At 45.2% G+C, this 27,205-nt stretch overlaps 2 protein-coding genes and 1 long non-coding RNA gene across 6 annotated transcripts in view; all 3 read left to right on the plus strand.

Annotated features, from left to right (window-relative positions):
- ITGA6 (integrin subunit alpha 6) overlaps positions 1-5,059 on the plus strand; it is a 78,468-nt gene extending 73,409 nt beyond the window's left edge. For 3 of the 4 annotated variants that reach the window (XM_040971720.1, XM_040971722.1, XM_040971719.1), the window contains one exon: positions 2,962-5,059. In XM_040971720.1, the coding sequence (XP_040827654.1) occupies positions 2,962-3,123 (162 nt within the window). In that variant the 3' untranslated portion in view covers positions 3,124-5,059. Of the gene's footprint in view, positions 1-700; positions 831-2,961 lie in introns of all 4 variants that reach the window. The other variant, XM_040971721.1, reaches the window with a different exon arrangement.
- Positions 5,060-6,441: 1,382 nt separating this feature from the next.
- LOC121150895 lies at positions 6,442-10,293 on the plus strand. The gene is made up of 3 exons (XR_005883038.1): positions 6,442-7,960; positions 8,060-8,358; positions 10,041-10,293. It is a non-coding gene; the product is annotated as an uncharacterized LOC121150895 (long non-coding RNA).
- A 5,136-nt stretch (positions 10,294-15,429) lies between these two features.
- The window catches only part of PDK1 (pyruvate dehydrogenase kinase 1), a 31,981-nt gene continuing 20,205 nt past the window's right edge, over positions 15,430-27,205 (plus strand). The window contains exons 1-5 of the mRNA XM_040971723.1: positions 15,430-15,687; positions 18,121-18,262; positions 20,179-20,250; positions 23,880-24,064; positions 24,342-24,431. Coding sequence (XP_040827657.1) covers positions 15,492-15,687; positions 18,121-18,262; positions 20,179-20,250; positions 23,880-24,064; positions 24,342-24,431 — 685 coding nt within the window. The 5' untranslated portion in view covers positions 15,430-15,491. The remainder of the gene's footprint in view (positions 15,688-18,120; positions 18,263-20,178; positions 20,251-23,879; positions 24,065-24,341; positions 24,432-27,205) is intronic.

The following is a 27,205-nucleotide window of genomic DNA, read 5'->3' on the forward strand; positions in this document are numbered from 1 at the left end:
TAAAGTAAACTGAAAAAGTCTTCCATTATTGAATGAAGGAAATAATAGTAGAAAGTGGAATTATACTGTGATCCTCATTTACAGTGACCTAGCCTGAGGACCATGGGCTCCTGCCATTTAGGGCTATAGGGCAGTCTGGTATTTGGGGGAAATAACAGCAATCATTCTTTCATGACTGTGTATTTGAATTTATATTTCAGTTCACCCTGCAGATCCAAAGGCCTCAGGTAGATAGCATTTGATCCATGACACTTATATTAAAAAGTGGAAAAACATTTGCCACTTAAGTTCATTTTATTTGTACCTGTGCTAACTTTGACTTGGGAGAACCAATTTCTAACTTTTGTTTCAAATTGCAGCAGCCTCTTAGGCTTCTCCTGCAGGAGGAAACCTGCCTCCTTCCCCGAAGCTACAATCAAACTTGTATACCTTGTTACCTTTTAGGGTAATTTGTCCTTAGGATTTTTGAAGAATCAGTGTTTTCCCTGTAACTGTTTGACCAGTGAGCCCTGATGTCAGAGTGTCCTGAGGCTGTCATAGTGTCACACAGGGCAGTGACTATTCACTTTTGATGAGTCCAAAGTGGTCTCTTTGTAAATGTGCTGTCCTTACAGAACAGGTGCAACCTGCAGAGTTGTTCTTCTGTTTAGAGCTTGTACATAGAACTGTACCATTGACTAAATACCTTGCTTCTTTGTAGTGTGGCTTCTTCAAGAGAAATAAGAAAGATCATTATGATGCCACCTACCACAAGGCTGAGATCCATGCTCAGCCATCTGATAAAGAGAGGCTTACTTCTGATGCCTAGTATTGATCTACTTCTGTATTTGGTAATTGATCAATTTTTTTAATTGCTAGCTGTGGAACCTGCTGTGGTTGTGGTGGCTAACTCTCAAAGCGACAGCTTGCTGTATGTGCCCCCTTAACAGATGTTTCCAAATGTGCACCCTGGCTGGGCTTGCTTGTGTTTATTTATTTCACTTGAAAGCTCAGTTTTTTGTTTTTGTTTTTTTTTTTTTAAATGCTCAAAGAGCCCTCATTGCAGGTGAGTTGTTTTGTGGCCCTGGTATTAAACAACACCCATAACAATGAAGAAAATTGTCATATTTGTATACACAAAAGGTTTTATGCCTCTCTAATAGCCCAGTGCACCAAATGCTGTTAAAAAAAAAAATTCACTGTATCTGGCTTGGGATTTGATTTCAAAGATGCATAAAAAATCCTCCTAAATTTCTTGTCCATTTTGAAATTCCCAACAATGGGTGCTTGTGTTTAATTAACCTGCTGCATGTTGGAAACATTTGTGTTTCTCCTGAGGAAGAGGCTTCTTCAGTGTGTTCTTTTGTTATCGCGGCTATAGAGTGACAGGGCAAAGCTTGGAATGCTCTTTACTGTTGCTTGGAAATCGTTCTATGCCAGCTACGCATGCGTTTTCTTTTTCTTGCATATCTCTTACAGGTCAAAGACCATTACAGGAAATTATCCTGATCAGCCTGATTGGCCGAAGGGCCAACTAGAAATTGTCTTTCACCAGAGGGACCTTCCCTGTACAAACTTCAATCACAAAACATGCTCTGAAAATTTTTTGTTTCAAATACATTGTAATGGATTTTGACCATTTTTTCCATATTCCTTGAGATTTTAATCAACCTTGGATCTCAGTTGATTTTAAGTTCGTGTTTTGCTTTTCTCCTATTTGTCAATCCATGGAAATGGGAATCGTGAGTGATTCCTGTTTCCATTTCGGCAGGTGTAAGAGGATCAAATGACTGGTAATTCCAAACCATAGCATGCCTTGATGAATCCCAGCATTATCCTTTCAGTCCTGCATTTCATTATTAATTGATTTCTTTAATAGATCAGCACTTTGATTTTTTTCTTTTTTTGTACATAATAATACATGAGATGCAGAGAGGGCCTAGAAAAGAACATAAGTTCTTGGTCCATGTTGTCTATTGATTTAGTGATAACTGCATTTAATTTTGCCTTCCCCTGTAACATTTGTGTGACATGATATCATTTAGAATATATCCTCTTTTTGCTATCACATCAGAAATACATGAATCAAATGTTCTTCAGGATCCTTCTTATCCTCTGAGCTTCATTTTTAAATTAATGGCATCTTTTTTCTTTAAAAGAAAAGACATATATTTTATTCATTAAAAAGTCAATCTGATTCTCAATTTTTTATATTTCTCAATAAAAAATAAACTTTGAATCAGATTTTTTTAAATGGAATAAAATATATTCATTAACAATTTAAAATTATGTGGTTTTACCCAAAAAGGTTGTCAGAAGTTCAGTGTCATGAGAATTACTTCAGGTGTTCTGCAGCAAATCACTAATTTTATTGCAGGTCAGTTACTGTGTGATTTCCGAGGGAGAGAGCTTAGTTAGAAGCACAACAGCAAATCCAATTCTCTGATAGCTAGTGAGACATACAGTGTGTGTACCAGAACCTTGGAGGAGAGGCAATGATTCTTCAGTCAGAACCCTGACATATTCAGATAGCAATTTGACAGATATTTGGGACCTGATTTTCATGATGGTAGTGAGAAATGGACATAGGACTCATCTTCATTTTACAAAACCTTTTAAAAAATTGTCCTGAAAATCATTGAGTAATCTGAAAATGAGATCTCTTATCTATAATGATGTGTTGTATGATTTTTTTTTATTTTTTACCAAGTCAAAGCCTGGGAGTTGTTAGTAAAGATGTGGCTGTCAGTATCCTAAAATGTAAAGATCAGGTGAAAAGGACCTTGTCTTCCAGTCTCGCGACTGTTTTCCCTTGATCCTCATCGGCTGCCATTACTTCTCAACCTGTCAGTTCTTGGTGTCTGTTTTTCCTTAGTCCCAGAGCAGTCGTGGCTATGGAAAAAGTTAAGACAGTCACGGCCAGTGAACTTGGTTGTCTTGAAACTAACGAGCTGTCTGTGTCTCTCTTTCCCCCTTCTCTAGTGTGGATTCTTTAAACGCTCTAGGTACGATGATAGCGTCCCCCGATACCATGCTGTGAGGATCCGGAAAGAAGAGCGAGAAATCAAAGATGAAAAATACAATGATAACCTTGAAAAGAAACAGTGGATCACAAAGTGGAATGAGAATGAAAGCTACTCCTAGGGCGACTAAACAAAACAAAACCAAAAAACTGATTGTCCCTACCCAAAACGCTTTCCTTCCCTTCCGACTCAGAAATTCGAGTGGATTCCAAAGCCTACTGGATGCCCACAGATTGATTTCCAACCCCACGACTCAAAGTGGGAACCTACAGTTGGAACTGTGGATATTGTTACGTAGCTTGAGGCTCCTATTTTGCACAGCCAAATTTAAGACTGTTGAAATGGAGTTTTCTTTACCTGCCTTAATTTAACTTTCCAGGTTGCCTTGGTTTATGGCACTGCCAACGTAGATGTGCCAGGGAGGGGCCTGCCCAGATACACTTGGGTATAACATCATGTTGGCTTAACAGGAGAAAGGCACGTGCCAGCACTTGACCTGACAGAGGGGCCGAACTAACCTTGACAGGTGTTGCTGCATACTGCCTTGTCCTAGCCGGGTTAGCTGTCCTGCTGTCCCTCTTTGCTAAAACACATAGGCATCACAGACTTGAATGCTAGTTAGACTTATTTGTATGGTATTTATTTTTGTTTTTGGTTGTGTTTTTTTTTTTTTTTTTTTTTTGGTTTCTTTTGCAAATCTTTTTGTTGCTGACTAACAGGCCAAAGACTCTCCAGTTTTACTCTTCAGGGAGATTGAAGCAATCAGAACCAGAACACAGGAGGTCATTGGTTGGACTGCAATTACTGACTGTGAGAAGAAAATAATAGCTCTTTATAAATGGACCAGGGAATTGTTTTAATAACTGAAACTTGTCTGTCAATAAGAACATCTGCTTCCTGGCAGCCCCGTCCCTGCCCAACCTCAAAATGTTAAAAAAAATAAGATTAAGTGTCTAATTCTTATCAGACAATGAATATTGGTGGGGGGTTTTGGTTTATTTTTTTAGTTTAGAGCTCAGTGTGATATTTCTGGATTCACACTGTGACTTTCAGGAATTCTTGGGGATGTACTCTCAGCTGCACGTGCTTGTTGTAAGTTTAAGACTTGAAAGCAACAATGAGTGCCGATGGGGGGTCTGATCCATTGTAAGACTACTGAGACTGCTGCCCAAGTGGGACCCCTTGCCAAGTGGAACCTCGCCACTTCTAAGTTTCCAAAGGTCAGGGGACCCTTGTAATCAGTGAGTTGACGTTCTATCTTTTTGTCTTGTCTTCTCCCTTATCCCTATCTGCCTCAAACCCTTTACTAAGAACTTTAAATTGTTTTCAGATTGTAAAAATGGTGGGTGGGGAGAGGGCAATGGGGAAGGCAGTTATTATTCTATACATTGAATAGATAAAAAAGCTGAGGTTTTAATTATTGTGCTTCAAGATGTTAAATTATATGGGGCAAACAGGTGCTAATTTGTTGGGATGTTATTTCAATGTCTTCGTCTTTTAAGACATCAAAGGATAGTTGTGTTGCCTGGGTGCAGCACATGGTTGTTTTGGAATTTTCTTTTTTTCCAGAGCTCTTACACCCTTTAGATACTAAAGACATTATTCTTGTAGTCTTGGAATTTCCATCCACAAAAAATAGCTTTACAGATGCTATTTTGTTTACAACATTTTCTCTAAAACAGGTCGTAGCATTGTTGAAAGTCTCTTGTCTCATGCTTGGGAAACTGGGAGCCAAATGCAGGCCGGTTTCCAGGTTACTGAGGAGGTGATGATTTTTTTGACAGTGTTTACAGACCTTCACTATAAAAATATGAATGTCCTGGGGAGGGAAATGGGGGGTGGGGGGTTGGCAGCAGATGCCTCAACAAAGAAGCAAGATATTAGGTATGGTGTTTAAATTGATAGTTGTTAAAAAAAAAATGTCATCTCAAGTCAAGTCACTGGTCTGTTTGCATTTGATACACTTTTATACTAACTAGCATTGTAAAATTATTTCATGATTAGAAAATACCTGTGGATATTTGTATAAAAAGTGTGAAATAAAGTTTTTTATGAAAGTGTTCATTGCTCAATAGCACAAGCGCTGTAGAAGTGACATGACATGAAGCCTGAAATTGGCAGTGACAACCTGAACTGCCTATTCTTTCCTCAAGCCAAACTAACATTTTCAGTATTTTTTATATTTATTCTTAGTGACTTGTGTAAGTTCAGATCAGTCCAGAGGTATTGGTGCTCCCCAAAAATGGATTGGAGACCGGGCTGTTCCTCCTCTTGTGATTCTGCTGTTTACTTGGTACTCAGGTCTTTAAAGTAATCCTCTTTCTTTCAAAATGAAAGAAAATGATCTTGGGAGGCAGGTGGTTAGCCTGCCCGTTAAGGCCCTGTGCCCCGCAGTGGAGTACTTGGGTTCAGTCCCAGGCTCTGGCTGTGACTCCTGACTAGCTTCCTGCTGATGCTGACTTGGGAAGCAGTGGTAATCCCTCAAGTAATTAAGGTTCTGCCAGCTTCAGCCAGGCTCATCCCAGTTGCTGGGGGCAACTGGGGAGTGAACAAGCAGATGAGAGCTGTTACTCTCTCTTAGTCTCTGCTTCTCAAATAAAAGTTTAAAAATAAAAGGAAAATGCCCTTTAAAAAATAAACAAATTTATTTGCTTAGTTGAGTTACATAGAGAGAGAGATCTTTCCATCTGCTAATTCAGTCCCAAATGGCTCCAACCCTAGCTGAAGCTAGGAGCCTCAAACTGTTAAAATCCTGCTACATGGATGCAGTGATTTACGCAAGTAATCAGGCCATCTTCCACTGCTCTCCTAAGCACATTAGCAGGGAGCTGGATTGGAAGCAGGATAGATGGGATTTGAATGGTGTTCATATGGGATACTGGTATTGCAGATGGTAGCTTAACTTGCTGCACTACAATGCCATCCCCAGGGAAAATGGTCTTAAAGGTGATTTATTCAAGATATGCACATAACTACAAACTGGGAGCTGTCTGTTTTATTGATTTATTTTGCCTTTCAAGCAGGGAGGAGTTTATTTAGCAATGATACCATGATGTGAAAAATAGAAGGTCTTATAACTAAGGTGCTTCCTTTTTAGAACACACTTGGATATGCGGGCAGTGAGGTTGTGACATGTGTCATTAAATTACTCACCAGGAATGGTTTCGCAGTCCAACAGAGAGAACATGAGTGGTTTTTTTTTTTTTTTTCAACAAAAAGATTTTGGTTAGACTTAAGCAATTTTATGAAACCGATCTAACTAGATTATCAAATTTAAGAAAGTAAAGTACTTGGATAGTGCCCAGATAATACAGTACATCCTGGCATGAATAAATCTCTATTCCAAAAGATTTTATCTGTTACATGTATTAGGATATATTTTGCCACTTCACTGGGTATTACGTATTCAGTCTTGGCCTTATTGGTTCATTGTCCTGAAGATATTTGTGACTGGCATTTTTTAATGTTTTAGACAGTGACTATGAACATTGTCAGATTCACCCAGTTGTCTGGATACAGCTGGATTAAATTACATGCAATCCCCATAACCATGTATAGAGTCGATCAGTGGCTGTAGTTTGACTTGGGCTATGGCATAAATGACAGCCTGGATGGACTCCACTTTCCTGTCAGACATCCAGGAATGCCTGAGAGTGACAGTGTCATCAGGTTACTCTTGGATCCTTTTGGAGTTACAGAGGACATCATTGCAAACGCCAACTCTGTATTACTGGTTATATTACTGGTTATAGTTTACTTGCCAGAAACCTCACCCTGGGTCATGCATTGCCATGGCTTATGGCATGCCATGGTGTTTGAGAACTTTCTAGAATACGGGAAGTATCCCAAACCAAGAGATAGGAATAAGATGAGGCCTTCTAACTGCAAACATCTTAAAAAGCAAATGAAATTGAGAGACTGTTTTAAAGGAGGAGAAGAATGAATTGCAGACATGTGTAAGTACATCTTCAAGGCTAAGAACGAATCTGGAAGAATTGTTTGATTAACTGGGAAGAATGAAGTGGTGAGAGGCAGCTCCTCAAGCAAGACACCGGGAAGGTGAGGCTCATGGAGATGAAGGAAATGGCCTGCGGAAGGGTTTCACAGGAGCTTGCTGGCATTCGTGCTTCCTGTAGTTCCTGGTTGTGACCAGTGACAAGCATGTGCTTGCTTGTTCCTCGCATTCCTGGTTTGCAGACTGAAGGGCTTGCTGTGCAGCTGTTAGAACAAGGAAGAGCCGTGCAGTGGGAGCTGAGGTCTGTGCTTGCAGAGGTGCCAAAGACATCACCTGGCAGGACAGTCAGAGAAGGATGCCTGGCTGGATGCTCCAATGAAGGAGAAATGAAGAGCATTATGCCAAGCAGAATAGGAAAGTTGGTCCTGCCTGGAGCAGGGGTGAGCCAGGTACCTCAAAGGGCACAGCTAACCTGGTAATGGCTGATGATTATACTCAAAACGAAGGAGGTAAGGGCAATCTTTGTAGCCATCAGGAGGCTTAAGTGCTGCAATCTTCACTTCGCCCTGGCCCTGGAGTCTTCTGTTAAGTTATGCTGCCTCTCCCAGGGTCAAGGAAACTGACTTGTTAGGAGAGTTCAGTCCTTCTAGAACATCCTCTCAAAAAGTCTCAGACAACAGGATCGGAGTGTACTGCTCTTGTTATCGCCAAGCCTTCCAGTTCAGTATTCAATAACCAGTGGATGGTTTGAAGTGAGCCTTCTGTTAAGATCCTGTTGTTGGCAGGCGAATGTGGCTTCATCATTTTCTAAATGGATACCAAAAAAAGTGTAGGGGGTGCCGAATGAGATTGTAGGGGGTGCCGAATGAGATTGTAGGGATGCACCTGCACGTGAGAGCCTGCCTCTTGCCTTTTACAGGAAGCTCATACTCTAAACAGGCATTGACAAGCCTGAGTTCACTTCCTAGACGGCCATATCATATGAATGCCTGGTCTTCCTTAGGTACGAAACAGCCTTGTTCCTGGAAATAGCTCCATTTGCAGAAAATTTGGAGTAGTTATTCCAGTCTACATGTTTGAATCACTTAATGAACCTTCGCAGGTTTTATTTGTGATGCTGCACTCAGAAATCTCCAAGGATGGGATCCAGGCTTTGGTGCTGTTGAAAACCTCCTGGGCTAGGACCAGCGTTTGAGCTTCTGTTGAAGATGCCCCTTCCCCACAGCAGATTGTCTGTCTCTATCACTGGCTTTTGCTTGGAACTCCAGCTTCCTGCTAGCACCATCCCCTGGGAGGCAGCAAGTTGGCTCAAGTTGTTGAGTTCCTGCCATTATTGTGGAGAAGACCTGGAATGTGTTCTTGGATTCAGCCACACAGGCTGGGACCAGGCCACTGTTGCAGGTATTTGGGGGAGTGAATCAACAAATGGATGCTTATTCTGTCTGCTTCTATCTCTCTCTGCCACTGAAATAAATTTTTAAAAGGGAGAGAGGGGAGGGGAGACTTAATCCACTAACTTTGAAAATGCAGCTATGGTTAAGAACTACGAGAATTTATTAAAGGGCAAGGTGTGGAAGTACCTTGCTTTTGAACAGGTGAGGAGGAGGAGCTAGCGGGAAAGAGGTCAGGAGACTGTCAGGAATCAGAAGCCAGCCATCTGTGTTCACAGGAAGCTGACAGCAGCAGCCAGAGGCAGAACTGGAATCTGCGTACTTCCCATGGGATATGGTTGTTTTAACTGCTAGGCCAAATGCCTGCCCCCTGGGGTGAGATTAAGTAGTTGATGCTTTAGCATCCTCATCATCCACAAATGGTGTGTGAACTAGGATTGATAACTTAGGCTTCCAGGGAATGCAGACCATCCTGTGAAGAGGCAGAGGAAGCAAGCAGTAGAGGCAGCTGGAGACAGCAGTTTCTAGAATCTTAAGATCTGCAGCAAGTGGGCTTGGTTCCTGCTGATCTGAGGATGAACAGAGCCTCTGCCTGGACCAAGCTCATACCACTTTAGGGATACAAAGCTGACCTAGATTGATGGACAGCTGATCATAGGTTCACTGTAATCCATCAGCATGCTCAATGACACACCTGCCAGCCACTTTGCAGGAAACATGAGATCATGCAAGGAGCAAAAAAATAGCTTTCAGGAAATCTCCACTTACTTCTCAGAAAAAAAACTGAGTATTCCTCCCCCTAATTATAATGGGTCTCCCCAGTTAACAAATAACCTATTGAACGTAGTTTAGGAATGGGGCCATGCCTCTTCAAGTAGGCAAGTGTTCACTATTTGCTATTCTCCAGCTTGCTCCTGAATTCACTCTTAACAAAAGGTCAAGGAACTAGGAACTAGACCACACTCACTGATTGTAGTACCTACCTCAGCTTCCAACTTCCAAACCCCCAACCTCCTCCAACATACAGGTAAGAGAGACATGGGCACAGCCAGTTCTTCTGTTTTACTGGATGTGTGCTGCTTTCACTGTCTTGACAACAGAGGTGGCATTTTAAAAATTATTTTATTTATTATTTTTATTGGAAAGATTTACAGAGAAGGAGAGACAGATCTTCCATCCATTGATTCACTCCTTAATTGACCACAATAGCCAGAGCTGAGCTAATCCAAAGCCAGGAGTGTCTTCCTGGTCACCCATGCAAGTGCAAGGTCCTAAGGCTTTGGGTCATCCTTGACTGCTTTCCCAGGCCACAAGCAGGGAGCTGGATGGGAAGTGGGGCATTTGGGATATGAACTGGCACCCATATGGAATCCTGGCACATGCAACGTGAGGACTGTAACCACCAGCCTACTGCGATGAGCCCCAGAGGTGGCACTTCTTTAAGGCTGCTTTGCGGGTTTCCCACTGAGAATATGCACATTCCAAAAGCCCACCCATTGAAGCAAGGCTGGGTTGGTCTGGTATAGTGATAGTGATATCTAAATTAGTACCTGAACAAGAAGATGGGAATAAGCTTTAGGCTGGCTGTAAGAGACTACAGTTTGAGGTCTCCTTTCTCAAGAAGTAGGTATTCAAGTTTCCTTTGGGTGGGACCATCACAAACCTAACTACTGAGTTTGCTCCTCCTTCTAGCCTTTGGCAAGGACTCAATCTCACTGTTTCTTAACTGGTTTCTCCAGAAGTCCTGTGGAACTTGTTTGTTATCTTCAGGACCTGTCAGCCCAGAGCATGTCTAAACAAAGACTTATTCAGAGAATGAACCACAGAAAGAAGCAGCTAACACTGAAGAAATGAAATGGAAGAAAATGAGACTGCAAGATTAGACATTTGAACTTCTCTACTCACAAGATAATCTGAAAAAGAATTGGATTTTGATGATGACAAAGTACAGAGGATAAGTATATAGTATAAAGTATAGGAGAAAAATAATTCCCATATGGGCCCAGTGTGGTAGCCTAGTGGCTACAGTCCTCACCTTGCACATGCCAGGATCCCATATGGGCGCTGGTTCTAATCCCAGCAGCCCCACTTCCCATCCAGCTCCCTGCCTGTGGCCTGGGAAAGCAGCAAAGGCCAGCTCAAAGCCTTGGGACCCTGTACCCACGTGGGAGACCTGGAGGAAGCTCCTAGCTCCCAGCTTCAGATCAGCTCAGCTCCAGCCATTGTGGCCACTTGGGGAGACATCCAGCAGACAGAGGATCTTCTCTGTATCTCTGACTTTCCAATAAAAATTAAAATTTTAAAAAGATTTATTGGGCCCGGAGCGGTGGCGCAAGTGGTTAAGTCCTCGCCTTGCACGCCCGGGATCCCATATGGGCGCCGGTTCTAATCCCGGCAGCCCCGCTTCCCTTCCAGCTCCCTGCCTGTGGCCTGGGAAAGCAGTTGAGGACAGCCCAAAGCTTTGGGACCCTGCACCCGTGTGGGAGACCCGGAAGAGGCTCCTGGCTTCGGATCGGCATAGTATCGGCCCGTTGCGGCTCACTTGGGGAGTGAATCATCGGATGGAAGATCTTCCTCTCTGTCTCTCCTCTCTGTATATCCGCCTTTCCAATAAAAAATAATAATAAAAATAAATCTTTAAAAAAAAAAAAAAGATTTATTTGACTGCAGCACACGTGAGAACAAGGGAGGGAGGGGGCAGAGCTGGCAGAGGGAATGTAGTGGGGCTACCCTGCTCGACGGCTACTCCCACTGGAGAGCATGAGCTGGGATGGGGGCAGACTAGGCAGGGCTACCACACCTGTGGGCCTCATGTGGACTAGATCAGGGAGAGGCCAGGCTGGGCTGATTGTTCCTACTGGTGTAAACAAAAATTAGAATGGGTGAGGGTTGGTTAGACTTAGCTGCAGCATCAGCTGGCAGAAGCTGACACTGGGGGTTAATTCTGTCAAGTTACATTGCAGAATCACCAGGAGAGTGCATAATCCAGGAGTGGGAATGGCCTGGAAGGTAAATAGTGGGCTCCTCCCTCTTGGGTTACCACTCCCACTGGAGGGCACAAAAACTAGGACAGGGGCCGTGGTGGCTAGACAGAAAGGCACCCAAAAGCATCTGTGTGGGCTAGACAGTCAGGCTGGTTGGGTTGAACTAGGCTTCAATGTCCATTGACATGTATGAGAGCTGAATGGGATGTGGGACAGACTGGACTAGTCTGCTGCACATACTGGCAAGCATGGGAACCAAGGTAGAGGGCGGGCCTGTGGGGGTTATTGTGGGTCACTCCGACTAGGTTGCAGCTCCCACTGGTTTATGTGAGGGTTAAGTGGGTACTGGGCAGAACCAGGCTGGACTGCAACACCCACTGGTTCCAGTGAAAGTTGGGAGTGAAAACAGAACCAACCCAGCAATTGCAACCACCAGATGATTAGGGTGATGGACTGTGCCAGGCCCTGTACTTGCCAAGTACACACAAGAATCTGGTCTGGAATCACCTCAAAGACTTTGGGGATCTCCCCAATCTAACTGCCGGACTCAAAATCTTAACCATGAAAAGACAGAGGACAGAACAAATCAGTCAACTACCTCAGCCATATGTTGGCAGTGAAAAACAGGGCAAACAGAGACTCCAAGATGGACTGTGTCAATCAGAGGATTCCTCAGCGACCTCATCATGCTTGGAATGGCGAGATTGGCAGCAATTCAGAACTGTTGAACTATCAAAGCCACTTGAGCAAGAGCCTTGGGGCATGCCCCACATCAGGGACCTGGGATGGGTGGGAGACTGGGTGGGGCTTCTCCCTTTACCTCCCCTTAAACCCCATATATAGGGAAAAAAATGTGGAAATAATAGTCCCACCCACTTTCCTGTAGCCCTTGAACCTTTGTGCCCTAATTAACTATAAAGAATGTCGAAAATAAAGAAAAATATATGAAAAAGATTTATTTACATTTATTATTATTTTTATTTATTTATTTTCCCTGGTGGTGATGGAGGTTTGGAAACCTTTTGTCTTTGTAATCTCAGAGACTTGTTCTTGGCACCACAGGCTTCTGATGTTTGAGAAGGGCATATTTAGTCTCCCGAACATGTATAATTCAGATGTCAGCAAAGGACTTCTAGTCCCTCAGAGATGCAAGCTCAAATTACTGTTAAAATAACTAATCTAGGGGTGGGCACGTGGCACAGTGCTTAAAGATGGTGATATCAGAGCCCTGGCAATGCCCTCACTCTGCAGTGTGAACTCCTCTCCTCGCTTCCTGCAGGCTGTTCCAGGAACCTTCCCAGGGTCTACCTGCCTCCTCTTTCCGGGAAACATCAAAGGGCTGACTCCAGATAAAAACTATTTTCCCTAAAACATATCCTAGGTAGGATGGCCTCTACATCACAGTTTCCCTGAAAGCAGGAAGGCAGGTAGGTGTGTGCAGGCAGAAACCGGCTTTGGTAGAACACTATGCTTTTAAAACAAACATCCCCCAGGCGTCTCATTCTCCTCCGTTAACTTTGAGCTATTTTACAACTGTGTCAGTTACAAGTAACAGGGATAACCAATTAATTCTACCAGGCACAAACTTCCAAGACTGGTAAGGAAAAAGTGCAAACTCTCATTTTTGAAGACTTATTTTTATTTTACTATGCAAACCCAGTTACTCCAGCTCTAAGCAGTACCTAGCAAGGAACACTTCATAGTTTCACCTTGCTAGCAGGACTATGCCCTCAAAAAAGTGGCTCTGGCAGGTGATCCTGGCTCTCACTTCTCAGAGGAAGTTCCCCATTTGGAAACATAAACTCCTAGACACCGTCTCTCTCCTTTTTTTTTTTTTTTGCAACCCTTATGGACCCTACCCAACACAGCCAGGAGCTTTGGTTTTCCTTTGCTGAATAAACTTTCTTCTTTGTTCATGTGCCTAAATCTCTGTGGGTGTGAGACAAACAACCCTTTGAAGAGAAAGGGCTACAGCGCATCTGAAAGTTTGGGCAGAAAGAAAAATGTGCAACATGAAATGAAATGGTCTAATTCCATTTCCTATCAGCTTTTTGAAGGCTGTGTGTTTGTGTGTCTGTGTCTCGGCTGAGGGTTAACTAACTGAAACAGAAATCCAGAATGTTCCCAAGCCCCAAACTGGGTCCATTATCTATGTAAGGCCCCGCCTGGGTGGGTGAGGGGCAGCCCAGGAGCAGGCTGAGAAAGGTGGCTGATAAACCACAGCTGCAGAATACAGCCCCCTCAGCAGAGCAGTGGAACAGTGACCAAGGTCAAAAGGCACCCACAGCACTCGATAGCACCATCTAAGGGGCATTTCTTTGTCCCCCAAAACTCCACCTTTACAGCCCTCTAATCGTATTCCCCATTTCCTGGCCCGCTGTCTACCGGACCAGTGAACCTCAGCCGGGAGCGCTCCCAACAAAGCTTGTTTTAAGCTGACCTTTACTCTGCGTGAATTTCTGGTTCTGAACATGAACTTGAGCCTTACAATCTACCAAACCGCAGATGCACTAAATACTATTGTGTGGTGCAAGTCTAGGAAATATTAAGGAGTCTTTATTAACCAACTGTGGTGATGGCCAGGCCTGCTTAGAAATTGACAAATGACAAGTCAACGTGGCAATCCAGTCTGAATGGAAACCCTGAGAGGAACAAATGTTCATTACCGTGGAATCTGTTAAACTCAAGCTGTTCCAGCTTCCCCAGTGATATAAATTACCCAAGAGATGTGCAGGGAACACCCTGGATACACTCCCAAAGCTGTAAACATTCACCTTTTCCTGGCTTCTCTGTTTACATTCCATTACCATTAGACCTCACGGCTCCTGGAACTCTTGAAAGGACACAAATAGAAACACAAAACATCTTAGCATTTGCATCTTTCCTGACCTACCGAAGCCGTGAACAGAGGTGAGGAATACAGACAGAGGCCATGTTCAAGGGCTTCCTGTCCTCATAGTCTGTCCACCGGAAGCCAAGTCTGTGGGAAGCTATAAGAGCACCCGAAGCACATGACCAGGAAAGCGAGCCGCTCCCTATCATGGGCCTTTATAGGGGCTTGAGAGGGGAATGGTTACAACACAGTACTACTTCCTCTCAGTTGAGGTTAGGTAAGCATCCTTTGACTCATAGGTGACCAGAAAGCATCTCCTGGATTGGGGAGGCATGGCTTCCAAGCTCAGGACCCTGAACCAGCTGCCTAAGATCAAAACACTACCCATAGGCTATGTGTAGAAGGCGGAGATGGAACACAAATGGATTGTCATTGATCTCATCCTCAAATTATACTACCCAAACAAATCTGAAACGAGAAATACAAGAATTTTGGAAAAGTCAACCTGTATATATAAATTGATTCCATTGATAAAGCACAGGGTAAATATATTTTTGATGCTGCATCTGAAGCACTTCAGCACTGCGGTGGACACGGGGAAGCAGGGGCGCAGAGACCATAAATGTTTTCAGTATTAACTGCAGCCTTTGTCGCTCTGTGTAGGTGCAGCAGGCCACTTGCGACCCTGAGGGCGATGGGAGGTGGAGGGCGGCTGTAAGTACGCTGCTGCCGACCGGCCCAGAATGGCCTTAGAGAATGCCTCCCACTAGGCTGCCACCTTTGTCCCTGGCCCCGCAGTTGCTGAGATTGCACGCGGACTCCTATCCGCGTCCCATCGCGGTGCCCAGCGGTCGAGCAGGTTCTTCCCCTGTAAAGTGTAGGATTTTGGAGAACTCGCTCGCTGAAGGACCCTGCCGTGGGCCCCTCCCCCGCCCCAGCCTTTGGCACGAGGCCGTGAAGGGAGAGGAAGAAGGACGGGGTGGTTTAACAAAAGGGCTGGACCACTGGGCGCACCGCCCCGCGGGCCGCACGAGACAGACACCAGAGAAGCAACCGCCGCCGGCCGCGGGCCTCGCCTCAGCCCTTCCGGCCGCCCGACCCGGCGCGCCTCGCGGGAAGGGGGCGAGGCCTGGGCCGAGGCGCAGGCGCAGGCGCGCCGGCTCCAGCTCGGTCCCCGCCCAGCGGCGCGGGGGGCGGCGGCGGCCGCGGCGGTGACAGCCGCTCCCCGCCCCCGGCGGCCCGGCCACGTCCCTCACGTAGCGGCCGGCCGAGACGCGGAGCGGCGGGCTGGCGCCGGGGCTCCGGCTCCTCCGGCGGGGCTAGGCCATGAAGCTGGCGCGGCTGCTGCGCGGAGCCGCCGTGGCCGGCCCGGGGCTGCGCGCCGCCGGCCCCCGCGACCGTCGCAGCTTCGCCTCAGACTCCGGTTCGGGTCCGGCGGCGGAGCGCGGCGTTCCGGGCCAAGTGGACTTCTACGCGCGCTTCTCGCCGTCGCCGCTCTCCATGAAGCAGTTCCTGGACTTCGGTGAGTGCGGCCCGAGCCCTCGGGCCTTTGTTGCTCGCTCCGGGCTGGGCGCTGTGGCTGCCGGGGCGGCTTCGGAGCACCGTCTTGTCTGTAACGTCTTCCTTCTCCTCAGCGCCCTCGGTGCTTCCTCTCTCCCTCGCGGGTGGCCGCGCTCACGACCCCCGGTAACCGGGGCTTGGGATTTTGTACTGTCTGCTTAAAAACAAATTTGCGGTGGACCGCGGGCGGCACGACGCTCCGCCTTTCGCGCTGCACGTGTGCCAGGGTACGCTGGCTTTGGGGCGGATTCCGCAGGGTGATGAGAAACGTGCAGTTTGGCATGGCATGGTTGCAAAGAATTGGCGTGATGACAGGCAAAGCGGGTTCGAACCGGCCTACTGTTTGTTGGAAGGTTTTTCTTGCCACCGACAGGCACGTCATGTAACGTCGGTAGCAGGTGCTGTGGAGTTGACCACATGCACCTGGCATTCCCTGGGAGACGGTGTAACAGATGGCAGAAGGAACTGCGAGTCAGGCGTTTAACCATAAAATTTGAGTAGCAGAAGTTATCTACATTGTGAGTGCCACCAGGTGACCAGCATCGCCTGTGGACCCAAGTAGATACCGACATCTCTGGCAACTTTATCTGAAAACTGGTTTGCAGTAGCAAATTCGCTTTTGGCTCCAAGCCCTCCTTTTTTGTTTTTCTAGAGTGATGAAAGGGGGTGAATTTGACCTTGCTCACAACATTCTTTCACAAGGACATGTTTTCCTTTAAAGCCATAATTCCCAGTGCTGACATTCTGAGTTTTGCAAAGATTGTCCCTGCTAAAACCATAAGATTGTCACTGAACTCAAAATGTCACTGAAATAATCTAATCTTCAGTTTAAAATTTTTTTTAAGTTAAAATACTTTTGGGGGGACCCAGCGCGGTGACCTAGCAGCTAAAGTCCTCACCTTGAACGCCCCGGGATCTCATATGGGTGCCGGTTCTAATCCCGGCAGCCCCGCTTCCCATCCAGCTCCCTGCTTGTGGCCTGGGAAAGCAGTTGAGGATGGCCCAATGCTTTGGGACCCTGCACCTGCATGGGAGACCTGGAGGAGGTTCCTGGCTCCTGGCTCTGGATCAGTACAGCACCAGCCGTTGTGCTCACTTGGGGAGTGAATCATCGGATGGAAGACACACGTACACAGTCATGCACAGACGGGCTCCCATCCACTGGTTCATTCCTGCAGGTGCCAGGACTGGGTCAGGCTGGGGCAGGGAGTGGGCAACTCAATCCAAGTCTCCCACATGAACAGCAGGAACCAACCTTAGCTGGACTGTCACCACCCCCCCACCCCCACCCCATCCTGGCCAGCGGGGGAGCTCAACCCTCTGATCTGGGTTACTGTTGTTTCAACTGCCTGGTTAAACATCATCCTGGTTAGTGTAGCTTTAAACTTTGTGGAACTGTTTGCTAAAGGAGGATTCTGTTCACTTTTTTGCTTCCCTGTCAGGATGCTAAGGTAGAAAGGGGCAGGTGACTGAGGAATCAGAGAGATGTGTAGGGCCTTGCGGATGATTGCTGTGCAGATGTTGGTGATTTTCCACCACCCGGAAGCCCTCCTGGGCTCTCTTGTTGCTGGTAGTGATCGGTGGTCGTGATCTTTCACGGATTCCATCTTCTTTTGTACTTGGAATGTTTCCCAGTTTTCCTGGCTAGGTGCTCACCCTGGATAAAGAGTTAGGAGTCGGGCCCGGCGCGGTGGCACAGTGGTTAAGGTCCTCGCCTTGCACACCGGGATCCCATATGGGTGCCGGTTCTAGTCCCGGCAGCCCCGCTTCCCTTCCAGCTCCCTCCCTGTGGCCCGGGAAAGCAGTCGAGGACGGCCCAAAGCCTTGGGACCCTGCACCCGTGTGGGAGACCCGGAAGAGGCTCCTGGCTCTGGATCGGCATAGCATCAGCTGTTGCGCTCACTTGGGGAGTGAATCATCGGACGGAAGATCTTCCTCTCTGTCTCTCCTCTCTGTATATCCGCCTTTCCAAAAAAAAAAAAAAAAACAAAGTTAGGAGTCAGCTTTTCTAAATGCTAGCTGTCCCAGGGTGTGGAGGGCAGGCTTCTGAGCCTGGCTCAGATGTGCCCCACCAGTTTCAGCTCTAGCATGCTCTTAGCTCATCCCAGTGAGGATTGTCGGGAGTGGGGGAGTCCTTCTGAGAACCCCGACACTGGGTTCTTCTCCACTCCTGCCTCAGACAGCAGCATCACCCCCTGCTGGTCCCGTCCCAACCCCCCCCCCCCCCCAGCATCACCCCCTGCTGGTCCCGTCCCAACACCCCCCCCCCCCCCGCGGTGTGTGTGTTTGTGTGTGGTCATACTGCCTTCTCAGACAATTCCTGTGTTTTTTGCTGTTGCCACACCTCCACCTTAAAGCGTTTACTTACTGCTCTCCCCATGGCCTTGGGTTCCAGGATCGGTGAACGCTTGCGAAAAGACCTCATTTATGTTTCTGCGGCAGGAGTTGCCTGTCAGATTGGCAAACATCATGAAAGAAATAAGTCTGCTTCCCGATAACCTTCTCAGGACACCATCTGTTCAGTTGGTGCAAAGCTGGTAAGGTTCCCATGCTGTGGTCATAATTTCTGTGGAGCTGTGAGTTTTACTCAATGTTGAACTAAATGCGTTCTTACTCTTCAGTGACATTTAAAACGGTGCTTGTCTTCCATTCTTTTGTCAAATCTGAATTTGTCTTCTGAATCCTGAAGTCATCACTTTTTGGTCATCAGAAAGCCAGCTGGAACTGTGCAGAAGCCGAGATGAGAGCTCCATGATTTGTGTTACTGAACCTGCAGGGGTAAAGAGAAGTGCCTACCATGTGTAAATAGCTGGGCATGTACAATCTCTTTAACCACCCTGCATGGGGAAAATGCTTCCATTCCATTTTGCATATGAGGTGTGCTAAACCTTGCTGTGGTCAGAATGATGAAATATATGAAGGCAAATATCTTTTTTGTAAACTGAATTTACTTTATTGAAGTAAATCTTTCTATAGAGCACAACAGTTAAAGTGTCTGTTTTCCCATTTTAAGACAGAAATTTCTGAATCATAAACTGATTTTCCTCCCAAAAGCAGCACTACGGAGTCTTAACAGTATAAACTCACCTGGTGACCAATATGCAGCCTTCACTGTTCACAGCATTCATTTAAAAGTGTAGTTCTTGGAAGCACTCTGCATTTCAGACAGAAAACAAGCAAAAAAAGAGAGATAGCCAGAGTTAATATCATACAGTGAAAAAATATGGCTGCAAGACATTTCCCAATTACAGTTTTGTGGAGATCTAGTTTTCCTTTCCACATTAAAGTTTGTGTGAGAAGGTGGTCTAATGTCAGTTTTAAGTATGGGCAAAGGCTGTGTGGCTATTCTGTGTATGGTAAGATGCTCTCTAGGCCAAGTTGTAGAGGTAGTTTAAGTGAAAAAAATTGATTTGACAGTGTAAGTAAAAATTTTCAAGGAAACTCCTCCCTGTTTTTTTTTTTTAAATTCTTCACAAAAATGATAAGTCTTGGCTTCTGAATGATCTGTGCCTCACATATTACAGGTACTCACATGTCTGTTGGAAGGCAAGCATAGTATTTCTTGGCAAGGATGTGGAAATTAAGGGTTAAAGTGCCCAGTAGCTGTCTGACACTTGAGTTGAAATGCAGGGAGGAACACAGCTGGTCAGGAATAGCTTTCCAGACCAAGCAGTGGATTTACAGACTGTCGGCATGTTTGTTGCCCTGATTCCTGCTAAGTGGGCACAGTTTTAGATAGCGAGCTTTCAGATAAGCCGAGCGATGTCACCCTGTTGGAAGATGCACTCAGATGGTCCTGAAGTAACCTAAGCTCTGACCCTGCATTGTCTTGGTACTTGTTTACATGACTTGAAAATCACATGACCCTCCTCCTCTTGGTTATTCTCAAACAGGCACTTTGCTGCCTTGAATCATTAGGTAGAATAAAAACTTACATTTTCATCACTTTTGTGTTTTTATTCATTGCTGTTTGAAAGAACTGTGTGGTAGATTGTAGACTTTCAACAAATATTTGTTGCCTGGCCATAGTCATCTCAAGATTTTAAAGCACAGACATTAAGATAGGCTGGCCTCATTTTATTGACTACACGTCATCTATAGATTGGTGACATGGGAAGTCTCGTGATTCGTCAGTATTTATACTATAATATACAGTGGGATTTAAAAAATTAAAATCTGTTTAGGGATATAGAACTTAAGAAGGAATAGAAAATCTTGAAATTCTTGTATTAAATGTAGCTTAAGCTTCAAGGGCAAAATTTGCATATTCTACTACTTTATGACCAGTGCTTTGCTCAAGTGTGAGTGAGTATAAAAGCTGTAACTTCAAACATGATTATATAATGTAACAGTATTGCAAATTTAAAGGTGGTTAAAGTAACTTGAGCTAAATTTCACAGTATTGAATTTTCAGAATGTAAGTGAGAACATGGGCTCTTGGTTTGCATTTTAGGTACATCCAGAGCCTTCAGGAGCTTCTTGAGTTTAAGGACAAAAGCGCTGAGGATGCGAAAGCCATTTATGAGTAAGTGTGCTCTATTGAGCATATCCTGAACACAATTTTAAACATCACATTAAAAAATGTGAGTATATGAGCCTTAGACCTTCTGTTGGGTCACCTTAGGGAACATGATAAGCTTTTACGTTACCGCTATTTAGAATGTACAGTGGTACAGGTTGAGATCCCTGATCCAAAACCTGAAATGCTCCCCCAATAAAGCAGAATCCACTGCCTGTGTGGTGGTTACAAACATTCAGAAAGTTCCGGGCTTTGAAGCAGTATGGGTTTGTGGTTTGGGAATGTTCAGCTGTGCAGATATTTCAAAATTCAAAAGCATTTGAAGCACAACTTGTGGTTGTGAGAGCGTTTTGGATGAGAGAGATTGTGTGTACTCGTATCACAAGACAGATAGTTTATAAATTGGATTGAGCAGTGCCTCCTGTTCATCTTTGTGCTGTTTAATGTGATGATGAATGGAAATCTAGATGTGGTCTCTGTGTTGCTTGGAGAGTATGTGCATTTAACTTATACTTACTTGAAGGGTCTGGTAATAGAACAAGTGAATGCAGGTAAGCTCAGTTGGTTTACTCCGCAAATACCTGCAACAGCCAGAGCTTGGCTGGGTCAAAGCTAGGAGCGTGGACCTCCTTCCAGGTCTCCCGCGTGAGTGGCAGGGACCCAAGTACTTGAGTCATCTTCTGCTGCACCTCAGGATGCATTAGCAGGAAGTCGGATTGAAAGCTGAGCAGCTGGGTGTCTAACCAGCTTTTTGCTAGCGGATGTGAGCAGTTTAATTTTTCTGTCCTCCAACATCTTCTCTGTTAAACATTTTGAAATGCCAAAGAACTATCAAAATATGACTTCATGTCATGAGTTTTAAGATCTGTGGTTTGTAACATAATATTAGTAACATGAACAGTTTAGTAATCAGCTTTCCCAAACTGATAAACCGAAGTATTCACCTCCGTTGCTTATTCCAGTAAATGTTGTTGAACCTATGAAGACTACCTCTTGTCTTTAGACTGTCTTTAACAGAAATGGCAATGCTTATTGGGGCCAGCACTGTTGCATGGTGGGTAATGCCACTGCCTGCTTGTTCAGATCGCTGTTGCTCTGTATCTGATCCAGTGTCCTGATAATATCCTGGGAAAACAGCAAAGCATAGCCTAAGTGCTTGGACCCCTGCACTCACGTGGGAGACCCCAGAGACTCCTGGCTTCAGACCAGCCCAGCTCCAATTGCCGCAGTCATTTGCGGAGTGAACCAGTTGATAGAAGGTCTATATCCTTCTCTCTTCCCCTCAGTGAAAATACTCTTGCTTACAAATGAATAGATCTTTATAAAAATTCATTTTCATTGTATTTGAAAGAGGTTGAGATGGAGCTAGCATCAGAAACTGTGTGCCATCTGTTGGTTCTTTTGCCAAACACCCTAAACATCTGAGACTGGCCCAGAGAAAAGCTGGGAGTCAGAAGCTGAGTGTCTGTGTCTCCATGTAGGCGGCAGGGACCCAGGTTATGAGCCATTACCTGCTGCCTGCCACAGTGTGCAGAATTCTAGATTCCTGGCTTTGACTTGACTCAGCTCTTGCAGTTGTGACCATTTAGGGAGTGAAAAACTTGGTAAAAGATCTTGTTTTCCTGTCCCTCTGCCTTTCAAATAAAGTAAACAGAAGAGCTGCTAAATTATTATACAGCAAGTCAAACCTCTACATACGCTGATCTTTCTTTTTTTTTTAAGATTTATTTTTATTTTTATTACAAAGTCAGATATACAGAAAGGAGGAGAGATAGAGAGGAAGATCTTCCGTCCGATGATTCACTCCCCAAGTGAGCACAACAGTTGGTGCCATGCCGATCTGAAGCCAGGAGCCAGGAACCTCCTCCAGGTCTCCCACACGGGTGCAGGGTCCCAAAGCATTGGGCCATCCTCAGCTGCTTTCCAAGGCCACAAGCAGGGAGCTGGATGGGAACTAGAGCTGCCGGGTTTAGAATCGGTGCCCATATGGGATCCCGGGGCATTCAAGGTGAGGACTTTAGCTGCTAGGCCATGCTGCCAGGCCCATATGCCGATACCTCATTGGAATGCTGTGTAAGTCCCAGGTGCTCTGCTCCCAATCCCTGCTAGTGCGCCTGGGAAAGTAGCCAAAGGTGGCCCAAGTACTTGGGGCCTGCTACCCTTATTTCTTAAGAAACCCAGGTGGAGTGCTTGGCTCCCAGTTTCAGCCTGGCCCTCATGGAAGATTTCTGTCAGTCTGCCTTCCAAACAAACAAATAGATCTTTCTGAAAAAGTAAACATTAATACCTGAAAACAACCATGAACCAAATCTAGAAAATGGCAGTCAAGCAGAATAATTTGTTTTAAACATTTATTTACTTATTTACGTGAAGGGCAGAGTTAGAAAGGATTTCCGTCCACTGATTCACTGCCCAGTTGACCACAACAGCCAGTGTTGGCCCAGGCCCAAACCAGGAGCCTGGAACTCTATCCGGGTCTCCCATGTGGTTAATAGGAGCTCAGACACTCTGGCTGTCTTGTGCTTTCACAGACATGTTAGCAGGTAGCTAGACCCAAATGAAGTAGCCAGGGACTCAAGCTAGTTTTAATCTGCTCCCCACACATCAGCCCCTGCTTTTGTTCAGAAGAGATAAGCAGAGTTGTTTTTGTTTTTGATGAGTCATTTTGTTAGTATTTTGGTTTAACAACTTGACTTTGAAGATAATGAATGACTAACTAGGAATGTATATCACTAAGAACATAGAGATAAGTTAATTATACTCAAAACTTTGGAGGGGAGTGTAAAGTATGATGAACATGTTTGGAAATTGGTTTTGTGTTTTTGTGATGAGGACTTCGAGCTTCTTTATTTGGGTGAGAAGGATAGAGGGTTATAGGGAAAAGTGAGTGAAACCATCGTTTTCCAGATTCTCTTCTTTCTGGGGGAAGCCACATTCAGTCTCCCAAATGTTCCAGTACCCAGGGAGGGGTGACCGCCACCCAATATCAATCCAGGATCTCGCCGTAGAGCATGTTCTCAAGATTCTGACCAGTGGTTTGGATAGTTCTGAAATGCCATCGATTTCACAGATCCAAGGGTGAGGCAACCCTCCCAGTGTCCATTGGCTGCCATAGTTGACCTCAAGTCTCCATTCACCCAGATTTATGCTGTCATCGTTTGCTGGGATAGTTGTCCAGTTTGCTCTGTTCTCCTTCCTCTGCTATGGTTCCAAATGGGCTGTCAAATTCTCTATGTGCATCAGGGTCTGGGTCTATGCTATGCCTGTTTCACTCTCAGGCAGGTCCAAGGACCAGGACCAGGTGCCTAAGCCCTGCCAGATCCCCTCCGCAGAGGGCTCATGAACCCAGCACCCACCTAGCATGTGTGCCTCAGGACCCAGGCCAGATCATCCAAACCCTGCCCCCAGACTCATGAACCCAGCATCTACTGCTCAGGCAGGCCAAGAGACCAGAAGGGTCAGGTCACCTGAATCCCACCGGATCCCCCGCCCCCAGGGCTCATGAACCCAGCACCATGGAAAGCACACTGGTTCTGCCTTACTGAGTTTGGGATTTCTTGCCAGGTACAGTTGCTTCAGCTTATACTCAAGTATTCCCTTATAAACATTGGCTGTTTTGACATGGGTTTGCTTAGCTTTACAGATACTGTGATCCGAATCAGGAACCGCCACAATGATGTAATTCCCACAATGGCACAGGGAGTGGTTGAATACAAGGAGAGCTTCGGGGTGGATCCTGTCACCAGCCAGAATGTTCAGTACTTCTTGGATCGATTCTACATGAGTCGCATTTCAATTAGAATGTTGCTCAATCAGCACTGTAAGTGTCCGGAAGTCGAGAGAAGAAGCTACCTAAAATGTGCTGGTAGAAAACTTCCCTTTCAAGAGAACATTTATTTCACTCTTTTGCTTGTTAGAAAAAGTAAGGAACTGCCAGATAATGGAGATTACATTTTATTGGATGTAAAATACTGTTTATGAAGCAAAAAGTATTTGTTCCATTTCTCTGTATTCTTTTGAGAAATAGCATTCAAATCTAGTAAAGGTCATTTTAACTTAAAACAGAAAACTTTGTTTTCTGTTTTTACTTTTGTTAGCTTTATTGTTTGGTGGGAAAGGAAGTCCATCTCATCGAAAACACATCGGAAGCATAAATCCAAACTGCAATGTAGTTGAAGTTATTAAAGGTAAGCACATTTCTCCTGTCAAAATATATACAAAGCTCCAAGCTGTTGAGTGTGTTTCTTGCTGTTAAGACAACTACCATTTGTAATGTGATAGAAAATGTTAGGAACAAAAGCTTTTTGCTTTTATATTTTTTTGTAATTTTTATTTATTTGAGAGGCAGTGTTAGATAAAGGAGAGAGAGATTTTTCATCTGCTGGTTTGTTCCCCAGGTCGCTGCAATGACTGGGGCTGGTCCGGGTCAGAACCAGGAGATTCTTCCAGGAGCCCATGCACTGGGACCATCCTCTGCGGCCTTTCCAGGCCAGTAGCAGGGAGCTGGATTGGAAGTGGAGCAGATGGGATGCCGGTGATGTAGGTGTTGGCTCTACTCACTGTGCCACAACACTGGCTGCAAATATGTGGATTTGAAAATAGCTTCATAACATTAATTGTGCCCTATGTAAAGGATGAGTATTTTGTCAGCACAGTTCTCTTTGCTAGGGAAAAATCTTAGGGTACTAAAAAGGGCATGTGTCTTACTTTAAAACATTCAAATCCCTACTCCCTCCTTTTTTTAAAAAAGATTTATTTATTTTTTATTTTAAAGTCAGATATAGAGACAAGAGGAAAGACAGAGAGGAAGATGCTCCATCTGCTGACTCCCCAAGTGGCCACAACGGTTGGTGCTGAGCCAATCCAAAGCCAGGAGCTTCTTCCAGGTCTCCCACATGGGTACATGGTCCCAAGGTCTTGGGCCATCCTCGACTGCTTTACCAGACCACAGACAGGGAACTGGATGGGAAGTGGAGCAGCCATGATTAGAACCGGCACTAATGTGGGATCCCGTCATGTTCAAAGTGAGGACTTTAACCACTAGGCTACCATGCTTGCCCCGACTCCTCGCTTTTTTTAGTGTTTCTTTTTTTATGATTTATGCTTTTTGTTTACATTTTAGTTGTTTTTTTTTGTAAAGATTTATTTATTTCCACTGGAAAGGCAGATACACAGAGAGGAGGAGAAACAGAGAGGAAGATCTTCTGTCTAATGGTTCACTCCCCAAGTGAGTGCAATGGCTGGAGCTGAACCAATCTGGAGCCAGGAGCTCCTCCAGGTCTCCCACATGAGTGCATGATCCCAAGGCCCCAGACCATCCTTATCTGCCCTCCCAGGCAGGGAGCTGGATGAGAAGTGGAGCCGCTTGGACTAGAACCGGTGACCATATGGAATCCTGCCGTGTGCAAGGCGAGAACTTTAACCACTACACTATCTTGCTGGGCCAAGTTTTATTTGTTCATTTGAAAGGCAGACAGAGTGACAGATAAGGGGAGGGGAGAGATAGAGTTATCTTCTACCTGATAGTTCACTCACAGAATGTCTGCAACAAGTAGAGCTCACACTGGGCCCAAACCAGAAGCCATAAACTCCATTTAGTTCTCACATGGGTGGTAGGAACCCAAGAACCCAAGAACTGGACCATCCCTTGGCTCAGTAGCAGGAAACTGGATGAAAAGCTGAGCTGGGACTCAATCCCAGGTATTCCAGTGTAGAAGGCAGGTGTCCCAAGTGGTGACCTGACCACCTGTGCCGAAGTGCCTGCCTCAGACCTTCCACTCCCCAGCCTTTTCAAGTTCCTTTTATTGGGAACAATGACTCATAAACAGTTTGAATCTTTTCACAGCTTTTTTTTTTTTTTTTTTTGGCTACTTCACACACATATTGGCTTGCAGAATTGTTGATCTTATTTTGCCTTTTGAAAATTGCATATTGTATGTTTTTCTGCAATTTTATAGACACCATGTTTTACATGTGGGTCCACCCAGGGAGCATTTACTTCATCTATCCAAGAGGCAGAGGGAATTCCCTGTCATACCCCAGCTCACTTCCAAATGCCTGCACTGTGGTGGGAGTGGAATCTAGCATCCAGGAGGGGTCAATCCAGACCTCCTGTGTGGGTGGCAGGGACCCAGCACTTGAGCCATCACCTGCTGCCTTCTAGGGTCCGTATTATCAGAAACTGGAGTTAGGGGGAATCAAACTCAGATACACTGAAGTGGGATGGTACTGGCATCCTAACTGGTGTTTGAACAGCTAAGTCCAACACCCATCCCCACCTCAAGTTTTCCATAGCTATATGAAGTATACCAATATGATCCATCCTCTTCTTGAGTCACAATCAGGCTGTTTTTAGGGTTTTTTTTCTATTGTCAGCAGTACTGCAGAGAACATCCTTAGATGTGTAGTGGTTTTTGCTAGTATTTTAGAAGACAAGTTTTCATTTTTTTTTTTTTTGACAATCTTTACGTAGTTAATTAGGGTAAAAAGGTTCAAGGGCTACAGGAAAGTGGCTAAGACTAGTATTTTTTCCATATTGTTTCCTTCATGTTTAAAGGGGGTATTAAGGGAGAAGGCCCTCCCAGTTTCCCACCCTCCCCAGGTCCCGGATGTAGGGCATGCTCTGAGGTTCTTGCTCAAGTGGTTTTGATATTTCAACAGTTACGAATCGCTGCCAATCTTGCCACTCCAAGCACTATGAGGTCTTTGAAAAATCCACTGATTGACATAGTCCATCATAGCTGAGATGGTTGATTGACCTGGTCTGTCTTCTCTCTTTTCTTGGTTAGGGTTCTGAGTCCAGCATTTAGATTAGGAAGATCTTCAAAGAAACTTCTTGTATGTACTAGCAAGTACAGGGCCCGGCACAGTCCATCGCACCAATCAGGTGGTGGTTGTAATTGCTGGGTTGGTTCTGTTTTCACTCCCGACTTTCACTGGAACCAATGGGTGTTGCAGTCCA

Source organism: Ochotona curzoniae, unplaced genomic scaffold (assembly GCF_017591425.1).
Source record: "Ochotona curzoniae isolate NIBS_2020 unplaced genomic scaffold, NIBS_Ocur_1.0 contig_2210, whole genome shotgun sequence".
In the NCBI taxonomy this organism is placed as follows: Eukaryota; Metazoa; Chordata; class Mammalia; order Lagomorpha; family Ochotonidae; genus Ochotona; species Ochotona curzoniae.